This window comes from Kryptolebias marmoratus, linkage group LG15, assembly GCF_001649575.2.
Source record: "Kryptolebias marmoratus isolate JLee-2015 linkage group LG15, ASM164957v2, whole genome shotgun sequence".
Lineage (NCBI taxonomy): Eukaryota > Metazoa > Chordata > Actinopteri > Cyprinodontiformes > Rivulidae > Kryptolebias > Kryptolebias marmoratus.
In genome coordinates, this window is record NC_051444.1 from 4583262 (window position 1) to 4599138 (window position 15877).

Genomic DNA, 15877 nt, shown 5'->3' on the forward strand with positions numbered 1-15877 from the left:
AAAATTAAACGAAATAAACATTTGAAATATATGAGTTTGTATGTAATGTATGAATATAATATACAAGTTTCACTTTTTAAATGGAATTACTGAAATCAATCTACTTTTTCATGATATTCTAATTTTATGACCAGCACCTGTAAATGTCCCTTTAATGTAGGTTTGCTTTTTTCAGTGGTGCCTCTAAAAACAAGGAAACTCTTCTTCCCAGAGAGCACTTCAGGCTGCTCGCTCTTCATGCTTTCATGTTCTCATTGTTTTGATTTGATCTGAAAAAAAAAAAAAAACAGACCAAAAAGCAATTATTTAAGAGAAAAATATCTTAGTTATGGACTGCTGTGTCTCAGAACAACAGGAACATGTTACAGACTGTGTGCGTGAACAAAATTGAATAAAAATAGGAGTTTCTATAAAAGGTTTAACTCCATTACTAACATTTGCAATTCAAAAGATATTCTTCATGCGGGAGTTTTTCTTTTGTAATCAGCTACATGATCAGACTGATACAGGAGGAGTTCTAGTTGGCTCAGAATCTCTCTGTGGTTCAATCACCTACTGAAGTCAAAATGACGGGTTTCTACAGTTTTAATCACAATAAAAAAACACAACATTTACAAAAACAGCCAGTACTCACTGTATAATTTGATCTATGGAATGATTTTGAATGAGAGCGTTGAACAAAAACAAAAACAAAACAAAGAAAAGAGACACTGATGATGGGAAACACTGACACAAAACTACAGTACGTGACTTTTAGCACCAGATCCACTCCAAAAAAATGACTTTCAACTTTACATGTGTGTAGGACAGATTCAGAAGGGAGGGGATGTTGCTTATTGGTTGAAATGAAGATAAAAAAATAAACTATATTTACTCTGGAAAGCTGAACGATAACAGTCACCTAAACTAACAGTTAACTAACTGATCAGCAGTTAGAAACCTGATGTTTGATTAAAAACAACTCATCTGTGACCCATGATGGTAAACTGAGTCAGAACGAGCTCAGGCTGCAGTCAAAATGTGAAAATATTTGTCATAAAACACCATCCAGCGATCCCGGTAACTAAAACATCATAAAATGTTCCTAATCTGCCTTTTAATTTCCTTTAAAATTGACCATTTTTCTCTGCCAGCTGCCGTAGCGATGGGAAATCCCTTTGTATATTGTCTGGCATTATTGTGAAGCTTGGGAATTCCCCTTTTTAAATACAGGATTGGAATTCCTGATGACTTCCCTCCAGACCAATAAAAAACAAGTTTTCAAACAGGCTTTCTTGTAATCAAAACTAGCTTGTTGCCAGGTGATAAATCGCCAAATTTCAACCAAACATGAATCATTTTGAAGCTTTTCAGATGGAGAATTTGAAAATATGAAAACTCAAATTCCTCATTGTGACTCAGTTGATGCTCATTGCAATTTAATAAATTATTAAATTGTCTTTTAAACATTTCATTGTCTCATCTAAATGACCTTTTAATGCTCATTCTTAACACTTCTACTGTAGATCACTGTTTTTTGTGTTTTACCAGAAATCCGATCATCGCGGTACGTCTGAGTTACAGCCCCACTAACAAACAGGCCCAAACAGCTGCGGCGGGTTAATTTGACACATGAGCAGCTGCTCAGAAGAATCTGACAGATTGAGTCGTTAAATAAATAAGAAACTTTCACCTATGCTAATCAGCTGCAGAACTTTGTTGTTCATCTTCACTATCTGAGCCAAATGATCAGCAGAAAGCCGTGATTAAAAGTATTTCAGTTGTGCTGAGGGGTTTAATTACAGTGTCTATAAATATTTTTACTTCCATGGCTGTTTTCTTAAACAAAGTGCTGTTTTTTTTTTAGATTGATATACATTTTTATGACAAAATGGTTTGTTGTTATGAGCAAACTGTATATTTATGAGGAGCTGCAGAGATTTGTGTGCTGCTCAGTGTTACAGTAACCTTGAAGTGTTGCCAGACTCCATGCAGTGTATCAAACTTTACATCATAAAACATATGAAATACTGATAAAACTCCAGTGATGGTACTGATAGTTTAATGTCAATCAGGTGGGAAAAAAAACTAAATGGCTGCACTGTGGGATGAGCTAACCACCGTACTGATGCTCTGAAACATTTTAAGTCTCATACCTTGTAGCCAGTCGACTCCCTCCTGCAATCCTTCTCCTTTCAGAGCATCAGTGGCACTGAAAACATAAAACATCTTAGTGAAAAAGCATGTTACCTTTAACACAGACAGATTTGCTGTTTAACCCAAAACATCAACAGCACTAATGGCTGCGACTGTCAGACTAGTTTGCGAATAACATTCGTAGGAGTGTCTCCAAAATGTCTTAAAACATTCCTGGTGGTTCAAAATTTCAACTTTTTCACAGAAGCTTGCAGCCTCGTTGCTTTAATTTTGAATATATTCAAAAAATGTGTGCAGCAAATTTTCCCTCAAAACCTCTGGAGCTCTCCTATGAGAGAAAACATCCGGACGACAGGTCTAAAAACCAGGAGGAATTATTAAAAAGCTGCTTCAAACCTGCCGGTCTTCATTTCAGAAGCATACTTCAGTAGATTACATCGCAAACAGAAAGGTGTGGCTGCCGAGGTGGGTTCGATGTGAGCGGAGGTGTGCACGGCTTAGAATACTGTTTTATAAGTCGAATACAAACTCTCCGCTCAAAACATGGCCGCGCGGCTCACCAGTCTCTTGGTCGCAAACACTCAGAATTCAAAGGGAACTGATTAATGACTCATGTTTCCAACAGCCAATGAAAAAGAGAGGGCGGGACACAGGAAATGGTGTCCGAAGAGCTAAGACATCAGCTGATTGTAGTCTGTCAGAGTTTAAACGGTCGCCCTCATGAGTTTGATGCTTTAGTTTAACGAATCCTGTAGTTACAAACATCTGCTAAAACCAGCCTGTTAGCGTGTAGTCGAAGAATTTTTTGAATCTGGAAAGACTGGAAACATTTCAAAACAACATTACACATATTTACTGTTGGCTTTTCACTTTTCACCATCTAGTATTTGCTGATACAAACTATTTCTTTTCACAGACTAAGTTTGTGACAGAATTTGTCAAGAATAATTCCTTGGTTAGAGCAGACGTTATTTTATTCGACACCTCCGAGGCTCACACTGACCCAGGACAAAAAAAAGAGACAAATAAGTCTCCCTGCATGTGGCGGTTCGTACCAGATGTGCCAGGGTTTGTCCTTGATGTTCTCCAAACACAGAAGTTGTGAAACCTTGACAGAAGACAGAGCGTCTCTGACGTCCATCTTGTTCGCAAAGAACAGGATGGGGATCCTCCGATGTTTAATATCTGCAGCAAAACAAAGCAGAGTGTAAATATTAGCAATGCTTTTCAAGTGGAATAATTATTTACAATATTTAAAGACCAAAATAAATGACAAAAAATGATGTATTGATTCAATCTTGTCTAGATTAAAACAAATTGTAAAGCACTTCCTTCACAGTGTTGTTTATTCTTTTCCTTCAGATATTTATACAGTACTTCTTACCAGAAAGTACTTAAACTCAATATTTATGCAATGCTTTTATCCTGATCAAAACCAGCTTTTCCTTTCTGGGTTGCAGGGACCTGGTGTCTGTCTCCAGCAGTCACTGTGTGAGACGCGAGGGACACCCTGGACAGGTCTCCAGTCCATCACGGTACAAAATAAATAGCTTTTTAAAATTATCATGCACTAAGAAAACTAGACTTATGTTGTTCTTTTGGCTGCTCCCTTTTTCAGGGATTGCCAAAGCAACCAAACTCGCATGAAAGATTTGTTTTACTCGGGATGTCCTTCTGACTCAAACTGGGCTCGAACCTGCAGCCTCAGGAGTAAAACACCGCAGCACTGACCACCGAGTTACCACAGCCTAGAGCAGGGCTAGGCAATCCTGGTCCTTGAGTGCCACTATCCTGCATGTGTTACCTGTTTCCCTGCTCCAACACACCTGACTCAGTGGTTAAATCACCTCTTCATGTTCTGCATAAGCCTGTTAATCACCCATTGATTCAAACCAGGTGTGTTGGAGCAGAGAAACAAGTAAAACATCCAGGATGGTGGCCCTCGAGGACCAGGGTTGCCTACCCCTGGCCTAGATTTATAAAAGCCTTAAAAACACAGCAGGTAGAAGAAGTCCTGCAACTCGAGCTTACCTGGATGATTTAATAATGTGTCCAGTTCTTCTTTGGCCACAACCATTCTCAGTTTGTCCGCACTATCAATGACAAAGATGATAGCCTGACCTTCCCTGAGAAGAGATTACTGGCATTAATGTTCAAATCAACACAATAAAATGGCAAAAAATATGATTCTTCCAAGCAAACCCACTTGTAGTAATGCTCCCAGAGGTTTCTGTATCTGCCTTGACCGGACATGTCGAAGACTGTGAAGGAAAGACTAAAAGAAAAGAATCTTGTTCAGTTTCAATAAAACAGAAATCTGCCACATATCACTCTGTACAAGACATTAAATGGAAAAGACAAGTTTAAAAAGGTGGCAAAGCTTTCAGATCGTGACTGAACGGAACATGTTCATTCAGTGATATCATGTCATTATGTTCCGACGAGCAGCTACCTGGATGTCTTGAACTTCTCTATACTGAAGCCAATTGTTGGAACAATGTCTTGCACCTGGGCCTGAAAACAAAAGTGATAGCATTTTCACAAGTAGCCTAAAAGGGAGCCAACATTAGCAGCATATATTTAGCTAACACTTGTGAAGCAAATATGCTTATATAACGGTATAAAAGCAGTGATACACGTAGACAAGAGACAAGCAGAGCAAATCATCATAGTATTGTATCTGTATTATATCAGAGTATTATTAACAGGAAGACTTGCATTGGAAGGCTTGAGTTTGTTGATGATGGTGGTTTTTCCACTGTTGTCCAGGCCAAGACACAGCACGTTCACCTCCTTCTTTAACCCCAGCCATCCGACCAACTTGTCAAACAGTCCCATTGGCTAACCAACAACCATCAGCCGGGAATCTAACCTTCAAGAAACAGATCACGAAATGTTAGAAAATCACTGCGAACAAAGCAGAACTTCATCTCGACGGAAAATACCCCGCAGTCAAAGAAAGACGGTGAGATGAAATTTGTAAGCACTTAATAAAAACATAAATAAATGCTTGAGCCACATTAGACTTAAGCTAGGCTGAGGTGTGGAGTTGTTGAAGTGAAATAAAAACTGTTTCAAATTATTTTTTTTAGTCTGTAACAGGATTAAAAATATTCATAACACAATAATTAATCCTTGAACTGATTACACCTGTATGTAACAGTGGTCACCTGTTGATCAATTGAAAGTTATAAATCACTCAGTTTATCTATCTATCTATCCATCTATACACTTTTATATAAGTGTGTACATGTAAAAACTTGTGTGTACATTTAAATATATGTATAAGTCAACTTGTTTTGACTACTGAATAGTGAAGAATGGGTAGGTTTTATATATATATATATATATATATATATATATATATATATATAAAGGCTTGTGCTTCTTTTGAACATGTCAAGATAACATTTTAGTTTAATATTATTTGTTCTCTCTGAATTCACGTGTTCAAATAAAACACCCATGCATTTATTAATCCTGCCTGCAAGAGTATCTGAACTGATTAGTCTTAGGGTAGAAAAGAAACTGTTTTTAATTTGTAGCACAATAGCGTTTAATATTATATAAAATGTGTTTTTACACCAAACCGTTAGCCTGAGCTAACTGGGTCCGTTCACAGATATGAAGGTGTTTATAACGCTGCATGCTAACAGCTATTTAATCTCTCGCCGTTAGCAACCCTTAGCTAACGTTTAGCTACTTGTAAGTTTATTGCTCCGTCTTTCAAGACAAAACACAACGTAACAACTACTATTACAGGGTTTACATAAGAAGCTGAACAATGAAAGAAATCCAACGTAGATGTGTTGTTGCAGTTAACGCGACTGTTAGCCCGGTCATGATATCGCTAACGTTAGCTCGTATTATCCCGCCGCGGGATGCTAAGCGGAGCAGTAATTTACCTGGAGCTAAGCTGCGGTGTCTTGTTCCGAGGATGCGCTTCACGGCTTCCCAACCCGGTCTGTTCGGTGTTAAATCGGTATTTCGTTCATTTCTCCGATGCTAGCTCACGCCACTCGAGCCAAATGAAACTGTAGTTATTTACACTGTGTTGCCGGGAGACCACGGGAAAACGCTAGTACGTTTTACTTGGGTTGATAATAGATTGGATCAGCCGGAAGGTGGTCTGCTGTGATTGGTCGGTGTGTTGTTAGGCAACGAGAGGGCCGCTCTGCTGTGATTGGCTAAGATGCAACTATTTAAAAACACATAAATCCATACTACTTTTTAAATGTTATGTTAAACCACCTTAATTTCCACATAATTTGCTTCAAACGACCTAGAGGTTTTTTCTAATCTTTTAAAGTTCTGTATTTTTCAAGGCTTTCAGGTCATTTAAAGTTACTATTTGTAGTTTGGCTGCTTTTTCACTCATTTTCTGTCCTGTCCATTAAAGCATGTTGTGCAGTGAGTGTCTGAATTATGAAGACAGTGTTAAGATTAAGGGAAATAACATTTGACTGTCCTTTCAGAACATGAACACTCATACACACAAGTATATACATTTTGAAGAAAGTGAGAGTCAGGGTACGAAATAAAAACAATAATAATAATGTTGCACTATACTTTCATAACTCTAAATAAAAATGTTTGTAAAAAAGCAGATAGAGGTCAGATTTTCATGATTCACATTTCTAAACTCAAAACGTATTTTAGAGGACATAACTGTATATTTTTCACTTCAATCCTATTCCTGCAAATCTTAGTGTTTTATGTCAAAAGTACAAGATTTCAACCATTAAAATTCTCAGGAGCACAGAGTAAAGCCTTGTCATGAATTAAAAGTTGAGTTGTGCTGAAAAGCAGAGCTGAAGAGTTTAACAAAACATGTCAATGTCTTCCACTTGAGCTGAAGCTGATCGGACACCTGCTCACATTAAGGTTTTTGGAGAGCATCTTTCCCTTTTTTAGTGAAGACTTGCGATGATTACAAGCACAAAATGCACAGCTCAAAAACAACTTGCACCTTTTGAAGGAATATTTGTGACCTTCGGAATAAACTAGTACATTATGGATTATAAACAAAATAGATTAAAATGTGCATAAAATCTAAAACCATTTGGCACATATTATTCTCTGCCTTCATTGAGGCTGTTTACTGATAATCCTCCATGTTTAGAAAATTCAGATGACTTTGTTCTTGTGCATATTTACAGGAGAGGCATGTATATTAGTGAGGAAATAAAATACCCGCTATGAAGACAAATAAAACTTAAGGTCTGGGTCGGTTAAACTCTTAGGAGGAAAAAACTAGATATTAAAATATAGTTGTTTATTAAGGAACAAACTTATTGAATAAAACATACAACGCCCACAAGACTTTTTTTTTTTTGTACAGGACATACTGCATTATCATGAGAAGACAACATACAATTTTCTAAAAAACAACAAAAAAAATGACATTCACTGGTCTTTAGATCAAAAAACACGATTAGATTGATCATTTTTATTCCTAATTTTTGGCGAACTGGTTGACAAATCCGCATGAAATATTAAAACTGCATGATATCCCATGCATCACCACATAATATAACTCCCGCACCATCTTCTATGGTCATGAGGTAACAGACTTAAAACCTGTCCGATTCTATAGAAACCATTGGATTGTCACTTGGAAAGAGAAGAGGTATTGGTGAACACTTGAACTGACACTAGAGAGACAAACTCCTAAATTCAAGTGAATGCTAGTATCTGCTTAGATAATAAAAAGACGGCGTTTGGCCGATGCTGACAGAGGTTGGTTGTTGTGGAGGCTGTCCATCGGATGATACGTAAGATGATAAGTGCATGTTGACTAGACTGCAGGAGGTCTAGTAACAGGATTGCTCTCACATGAGCAGCATGTTGTACTGGCAACACCCAACAGTCTGGTGTCTGTGCAGTTAGTTGGATGAAGATGATGACGAGCTCCGGCTCGGTGTGGGAACACAGTCTGTGTGAAACGCGCTCACACCTGAAAGCCGGTCTGCTGGATGTGATGGAGCTGCAGTCGAAGAGACTGTATGCTGCTTATGATTCGCCTCTGGTGGCCAATCAGGCACACTCCGATGCGTTTGATGTCACTGGAAAAGAGATGAAGATTAACTCAGTTAAAATATCAGACAAACTTGTACAAGAAGGAAAAAAAAGCTGAATTATAAATAAAGGTAAAAAGCTAATTATGAAAACTAAAGACATAAGTAATGACCACATGTAGCATAAAAGGAACAACAAAACCCTGTGCCAGAGTAAACTGTGTAATAAAATACAATTCATGATGATAGTAAGTATAATAAATTGAACAAAGCATATTAAATAAAGCATCATTAAATTAAAAAACTTGAGCAAACATGGAAAAACAAATCAACCAGACATATTTTCTCGACAAAAAGCTTAAAATGCAGGTCACAATTTTATCACAATGTCATCTTTTTTTTTTTTTCCTTTGATGTTATTTTTCTTCTTCTTCTTTTGATAGCAGCTCTCTGGATAATTTGGCTGTACTCACTCTATGCTCATGGTTGAAATCGAGTCCAGCGTAGTGTAGCCTGCTGCCAGGAAGTTGCTCTTATATTGGCTCATTTTGATGGAGTCCAGCCAGTCACCGATGGAGATGAACAGGGGGTAGTCCGGCATCTCCTCGGGGGAGTCGGGGAAGCTGAGACGACAAACCAAATGTTAACTGATGCATGTTGGCATGAACTAAAAATATTTGATTAGTTAATAATAGGAAACATTATGAAATATTTTTTAAAACAGCAACTTCTCCCTGATTTGATAATAGTTGGTTTTCTGTTTCTGTGTAAGATAAGGGACATAAATAAATTTGCAGTTACTTGTAAAAATTACAATTTTTAATCATTTTTTAACAAAAGCATTATTGTGTGAAGGTGGATTCAGCATTCAAACTATTGTTTTCCTGCTTTTTAAATTTCTGTTCATTCTTGCAATCTAATTACTTCTGAATACTTTGTGCTATTTTAGCTGTTCATATATCAAACCCTTCAGCTCATCCAGGAGATGGGTGCTATGACTTTTGGTTTTGGTAACTTTTATGCTTCTCAAAATATTTAACTTTATAAATATTTTCCTCATAGAAATGCATTTATGTTTCTTCACTTCTTTTTGTATACTTGCTCAATGTTTGTCTTCTTTTGCTACTTTTAGCTTCTATCTAGCCTTTCGATACATTTAGCTATTAGCTAGCATTTTGCTACTTTAGCTTTTATATGACCTTTCGCTGCTTTTAGCTAGCATTTAGCTTTAAGCTAATATTCCGCCTCTTATTTGTAACAACTCAGTTTCTGTTTCTTTAGCACCTTTCAGTTGTCATTTAGTGGTCAGCGTTCACCCTGCAGTTTTGCAGAAAATGCAGTTTCTCTACTTTTAATTGTCATCATTACAGTAACACATTTACTAATGTAAATAAAGGAGCATTTCAGCATTTTTTGTCTATTGCATTAAGTCTCTAAGTTGCTCTTAGTCAACATGCCTTTCGAAGTCTTTATGGCGTTGTCATATTGACTGAAAACGTACCTCATAGCATCATTGACGAGAGTCAGCATACTGCTGGGATTAATTATGAGTTTGTCAAGAAACGAGAGAATGTCATTAAAGTGTGGCCGTTGGCCCCACTCCTTCTGCCAGCAGTGCAGCATCAACTGGTGCAGGATCACCGGGCAGCCAATCGGAGCAGGTAGCCGGTAGCCTTCTTCAATCGATAAAATAACCTGAGAGGAATGTCAGAGAAAAACTATTAAAACTCAAACACAACAATTACTAAGAAGGTTTTCTTTTCCACAAGTTGATTTTCTCATTAAACAGACAAAACAATGATATAGTTTATATCTATCCACAGCCACCATGACAGGTGGGCGATCATGTAATTACTTGGAAACTCTCAAAAAGTAATCATTGGATATACAGTAAAACTGAGTCAACCCAAATCAACATGGCTGCCGCAGCTAGATGACATCAGTAAATACAAAACTGGTTCTAACTCTGTCATTTTTACAGATATTTAGCAAAAATCTGGTGTGTCAGTACTCAAGTAAAACTTACATCCTGATTGGACATTTCCCAGTAGGGCCTTTCGCCGTATGACATCACTTCCCACATGACGATGCCGTAGCTCCACACATCACTAGCTGAGGAAAACTTCCCATAAGCGATCGCCTCTGGTGCTGTCCAGCGTATCGGTATCTTTCCTCCCTGCAATGAAGAAGGGACATAAAAAGAGGTCCATGTTTATATGAGCACAGAGTTCTGTTCCGGCTGCAACGCCGATACTCACTGTAGCTGTGTAAGCCGCATCAGAGTCGTCCTCCAGAACCCGGGACATGCCAAAATCAGACACCTTACACACCAAGTTCTCATCCACTAAAATGTTGCGCGCAGCCAGGTCTCGGTGAACGTAACCCATATCTGAAAGGTACGTCATGCCCACCACGATGCCACGCAGCATGCCGACCAGCTGGAGCACCATGAACTGACCGTCCCGTGTCTGGAGATGTTGGAAGAAGAAGAGACGACGGGTGTGGTGTGAAGAAGTCAGGAGTTTGTTACAAAAGGAGAGCACATGTTTACAGACGCACCCTTACCCTGAGGAATGAGTCGAGCGCGCCGTTTTCCATGTACTCCACTACGATCATCACTGGTCTGCCTGACGAGATGAAAAAAAATATTTGATTTAAGTGACAGAAAATAAGCTGTGGTGCACATGAGATGCAAAACACACACATAACAACAAATAAATAAAAATAAACCATGACTTTAACACACACAACAGAAAGCAAAAACATTTCTTGAAGGGCTCCTTTCACATGGACTCATAGCTGTTTTGGTCAAACCTTAAAAATAACATTATTCACAATCTCAGGTGATATTTTGCTTGGTTTGCCTGATTATTAATGCTTGGAGTACGTTTCGTACTGACTGTCAGTTATTACCACACCAAACTTTAACTCAGTCTCTGTGAATTATAATTCTGTGTTGGCTACTTTTGATTAGCTGTGGCAGACATCTTGAACTGTATTAACTCCAAACGTTAATCATCTGTATATGCAGAGCCAATAATGACTTTCTGAGAGTTTAATTAAAATCTGTCCAGTGGTTTGTGAGATATTTCGCTAACAGCACAGACAAACATACACAGATTTGAGCAAAAACATTATTGCTCCGCCTTCTCCTTTTACCAGTCATAAAACAACAACAGAGAACTTGATAAAAACACATTTAACAACAGCAAAATTAAAAAAACACCTTTTCATGAAGTCTAAAATCTAAAAACATTACTGATAACCCCAAAAACACAACAAAACAACACAACCTTTTTTTTTACGTCTGAGATCAATTTTGTCTTTTAAAAACTGCTGCAGTTTTCTGATGAGTTTTATTTTGTTGTGTTTTGCTGACTTGTATCTCAGAGCCACAGGAAAGATCAAACTGATATAAATTGTTGTGAAACACTTGCAGACATCCAGTCCGTCCCTCAGAGAGACAAATGAGGCGCTTACTTTTGGTGACCACTCCCTCCAACCTGATGATGTTGGAGTTGTTGAACTGTCCGATGATCGAGGCCTCACGCAGAAATTCACGTCTCTGCTGCTCCATGTAGCCACCTTTAAGAGTTTTGATGGCCACAGCAATGTCCTTCCTTCCAGGTATACGTAAGCGACCACTGCAGACTTCTCCAAATTCACCTACAAAAACACATCAAACCTAAAGAGTGAATATCTGTATGTGTAAAAATTATACTCATTGTCCCTCTGTCATGACAGCAGCTTATAAAATACCCTCCTTTTTAAAGCGTGATGAAAACATGTAATTGCAGATTGCCTCCACTAGATGGAGATGTTGTAACAGAAACCCAACAAACTGTCTTAACCTCACAGCATTTAAAGGTTTTAATGGAAAAAAAAAAAATCTGTTTGACTTAATGAATCATTTAACACTCTTAATTATGGTTGGCAGTTCTGCTTCTCTAAGCTACAAATCTGTAGATTTCTTTGAAATCAGCGGCTAATGGAGGCAATAAAAATCTAAAATTAAAACTTTATAGGGCTCAGAATTTCTCTTTAACATTTTCCTCAGTTAAAATGTTTCTATCGTAAGTGCCCAACAATTATCCCTGAGGCAGTTTTACACACGCCGATGCAATGTCACTGTATAGGAAATATAACCTCTATTAGGATTATGATGTGCACTAAACAGCCTTTCACGTCAACCTAAGAGCTATTAGAATAAAGGTTTAAAGTGATCCTACCTGCACCGATCACCCGATCAATGCAGATGTATGACGGGTCTATCTCTTTGGCAAATTCCTCCACAGCCTGAGTGGGGTCTTCATACGTATCTGGATCCACGTAGGTCTTTATCCCGGAGAATGGGACTGAAAGGCAAGAGACGTACAGCAGCGCACTGTTAGATGTTTCCATTCTTTAGTTTGTAGGTATTTATACGTCTCAAGTATCCAACATATTTTTCTTTTTTAGATATTTTTGTGGTAGATTTGTTTTTATTATTACCCGGATTACCTGCCAGTGTTACACTTTCAGATGTGGTGGAGAGTTAGATGTTGAGAGGGTGCTTTTTAAATTAAACTGATGCCATGCAAAATTGTGAAAATTCACAAGAGCCACAGGAGTTGTTCCGACTTTGTGTTCATCAGATGAGTCAGCACATCTCCAGGGAGCAGATGTGCTGACTCATTCAAGAAAACCTCAACTTGGCAGGAAAGTTTCGAAGTTCTTAAAATTCCTTCTAAAGGATTTTCATAAACTGTTTGTTTTGAAAACTGCAGTCAGGCGAAATTTTCTCTCCTCTGTGGGACAACATTGAGAAGATATTTCACATTACTGTAATTATTTAATCTTTTATTTTAGCTGGTAATTTGAAACCGTTTGTACAGCTCATGAAGTCATATTCATGTTTTATTACTAATATTATTTATTTTTTTAAATTTAACTTTAGGCTTGTGTAGAAAAGATCTTAAACTCGCTTCTCGATGCATGCTAAATGGATTTTAAATTCTTTTTCTTTGTGTGTTTGCTGACATGAAGTTTAAAAATCCTGAAGATGAATACTTTTATGAATGTCGTCAAAGAAAAAAACACTAAATTATTGTCTTAACTTCTTTAGGCCAAAGTTAGATCATTTATTTTTATTATACTGTCAGTTTTCAGTCTGTCAAGCGTTGAAAAAACTATGAAAAAGGAGAAAGTAAGATGTGAGAAGAAGCCCCAAAGCTGTATGAAAAGCTCCCAGAGGCAGCAAGAACTCGGTAACCTCCTGTTTGTTTAAGGCTGAGGATGCTGCTGCATGATGATGGGCACAAATAATAACTGGAAGCAGCCCGTGGTACACCTCCAGCAGATGAGCTTGGGACTAAGTGCACTTTTTAGCTGTGTCAGCTTGCATCGTGGAAGGTTGAAAACTTTGTTGGAAAAAAAAAGATTTGAGTTTGGAGACATTCCACAGAGTCTCCAGGGTTTCTAAGCTCAGACCTGAAGAAGAAGAGGAAAAAAAACCCTTTTTCTAACAGTTTGTTGAACCTGCAGGTATTCTCTGCTCATTATTTCATTCAGTACATGATTTATACAAAATGTCAAAACTCATTCTGCCCTAATCCTCTATTTTATAAAGTAACTCGAAGAATTTAGCTCAAATATTTTATTTTCTTGGCTAAAATAACTTGTAAACTAGAGTCTAAGCAAATAAAAAGGCAATGATAAGCTTTTTTTAATGATTTAATTGTGACTGCATGAATTAAATAAACAACAAAAAGGGTAATTTGGATACGTCTTGACTTGTCTGAAAGAACACTAATTGAAAAAAAAGATTTATTTCTATTTAATCACAGAAACAAATTCTGAATTAAGGATGCTCAATGATTTGTTGACCAATACATCCATGAAATTATTATATTTTTCATAGTTAACACCATTTCCTTACTCAAAAAAAAAGGAGACCAATCTAAAGACCTTGCTTTAAAAAAGGCAAATAATTCCCTTTGTCTCATTTATTTAACATCTTTAATCATTCAGACTCCTTTTCTACTAGTGTTAAATTCAAACTTTACTTATTTATAAAGCAAATTTCACGCATAAAGCACCTCAGTAGTGCTTTTCCATAAAAACACAACATAAATAAAAAGAAAGTGGAAAAAACGGTGAGTTTGGATTTTTATATGCATTCACACAGACATTCAGACACATTCATACACGATCATAAAAGTGCTAAAATAATAGAAAAATAGAAACAAATAGAAACATTTTAGCCGTTTTATTAAAAACATTTAAAGTGGGGGCTTCTCTCAGATCTAGAGGCAGTGTGTTATAGCAAAAAAAGAAAGAAGATGGGAAAAAAACATAATAAAAATAGATAAATAAATGAATAAATAAGATTAGAACCTTCGTTTTAAATAATTTGGGTTTGCATAGATTGACTCAGTTTGACCAAAACTTAACTACTCATGAATGCATATTTGTAAGTGACCGTTAAATCTCCGTCTTTTGAATAAAATTACACAGAATTTTATCAAAGTCTGTAGAAAACCTCTTTAGGAACACAAGTAAACACACAGAAACAATAGTAGTGAAGAGAAATAAAAACTGTGTCGGTTTTCTCTGACAACAGCCCAGCAGGGCTGTGGAGATGTATTTCACTGTGTTGTGATATTTTTCTTTACAATCTTTCTTGTTTTTCTTGAATCAATCCCAAATCCTCAAATCAGTCCTGGCGAGGATAGAACGGCTCTCTCAGGAGCCCCATCGGGCTCCTGCAGGTCTCAGATTGGAGCTAAAAGATACAAATTGTCGCTGTTAGACCCAGCGCAGCGCTTTGTTCCCTAAGAAGGACACATTTTCCCGATGAGAGAATCAATAACTCACCGTTTTCTGTAATTGTAGCCCCGTAATTTGGTGAACACTGTAATTCAGAAGTGGAAGAGCATGTTTCGTCAAAATCCAATAATGGTTGTACAGTTAACCGTGTTTTCTTTGTCTTTACTTTCTTTCTTTCTCTTTTTTGAAAGGCTGAAAGATTTAAGACGAAAATACTATAAAGCTGCTGCGTGTCACAGCGGTCCAAACGACCGGGAGCATCCTTTCAAAGGATTTTTTAACTTTTAAAGCGAATCAATACAGCAGACAATAATAAGGCAAATAAATAAATAAGATAAGAAATGACAAAGCCAAGATGTTGGCATTATAATTTGGTCAACACAGGAGGGATTTGTATCTATTACAATGTCATTTTTGTGAATTTATGCATTTTTTTAACATTTTGAAGTTAAAAAGTGAAAAAGTTTGTAACTTTAAAGATGATACTGTTTAGAAGAATTAATCTACAGCGTTAAAAGAGAAGATTTCAATGTCTTTGTTGTTGTGATCAAAACTTAACATACTATTTCTAATTTCTTCTACAAATTTAAACATTTAGGTCAGTGTTTGTTGGTAATATTGTCTTTATTCGGTTGATGTTTTCTTGTATTTTCAGAACTTTTAGAAGGATTTTTGAACGACGCAGCTCGACACATGCATAATGCACAAACCACTATTTTTGCAGTAGATGGTATTTGAAACTCCACTTGATAAAAGGTTTAAATCTGAGCTGCTTTAGTCCTGTTTTTCCAGACAGAAACTGTAAAGCTGTTGTTGACAAAACAAGCCATAAACCGTCTGTCCATTCCTCCTAAACTGTAGGTGGAACTTCACTTAGATAGATCTGTTTTCTCACATTTAGTCTCTGTTTCTCTTCA

General features: G+C 37.1%; 2 protein-coding genes across 3 annotated transcripts in view; both read right to left on the reverse strand.

The window, feature by feature from the left end:
• Positions 1-65: 65 nt before the first annotated feature.
• Positions 66-6247, reverse strand: arl6 (ADP-ribosylation factor-like 6). Of its 2 annotated transcripts, XM_017441410.3 has the most exons (9): positions 6042-6247; positions 4855-5008; positions 4589-4650; positions 4343-4411; positions 4168-4262; positions 3192-3321; positions 2136-2191; positions 635-647; positions 66-269 (listed from the first exon to the last, which is right to left on the reverse strand). In XM_017441410.3, the coding sequence occupies exons 2-9, from the start codon at positions 4972-4974 to the stop codon at positions 236-238; spliced, it is 579 nt and encodes a 192-aa protein (XP_017296899.1). In that variant the 5' UTR covers positions 4975-5008; positions 6042-6247; the 3' UTR covers positions 66-235. The 2 variants fall into 2 exon arrangements, with proteins under 2 accessions (XP_017296899.1, XP_017296908.1); XM_017441419.3 differs by lacking the exon at positions 635-647 and having other exon boundaries at positions 72-269.
• Positions 6248-7414: 1167 nt separating this feature from the next.
• LOC108229736 (ephrin type-A receptor 6) overlaps positions 7415-15877 on the reverse strand; it is a 58331-nt gene continuing 49868 nt past the window's right edge. The window contains exons 13-20 of the mRNA XM_017405413.3: positions 12383-12508; positions 11634-11819; positions 10719-10780; positions 10412-10621; positions 10180-10329; positions 9655-9848; positions 8627-8776; positions 7415-8201 (exon numbers count right to left, since the gene is read on the reverse strand). Of these exons, the coding sequence (XP_017260902.1) occupies positions 8087-8201; positions 8627-8776; positions 9655-9848; positions 10180-10329; positions 10412-10621; positions 10719-10780; positions 11634-11819; positions 12383-12508 (1193 nt within the window). The 3' untranslated portion in view covers positions 7415-8086. The remainder of the gene's footprint in view (positions 8202-8626; positions 8777-9654; positions 9849-10179; positions 10330-10411; positions 10622-10718; positions 10781-11633; positions 11820-12382; positions 12509-15877) is intronic.

Coding starts and splice junctions, on each gene's coding strand:
- arl6 (XM_017441410.3), bottom strand. CDS start 4,974: ATGGGACTGTTTGACAAGTTGGTCGGATGGCTGGGGTTAAAGAAGGAG. Junction 4,651..4,854: donor ACAAACTCAAGCCTTCCAAT/GCAAGTCTTCCT, acceptor TTTTGTTTTCAG/GCCCAGGTGCAAGACATTGT. Junction 3,322..4,167: donor CACATTATTAAATCATCCAG/GTAAGCTCGAGT, acceptor GTTTTGCTGCAG/ATATTAAACATCGGAGGATC.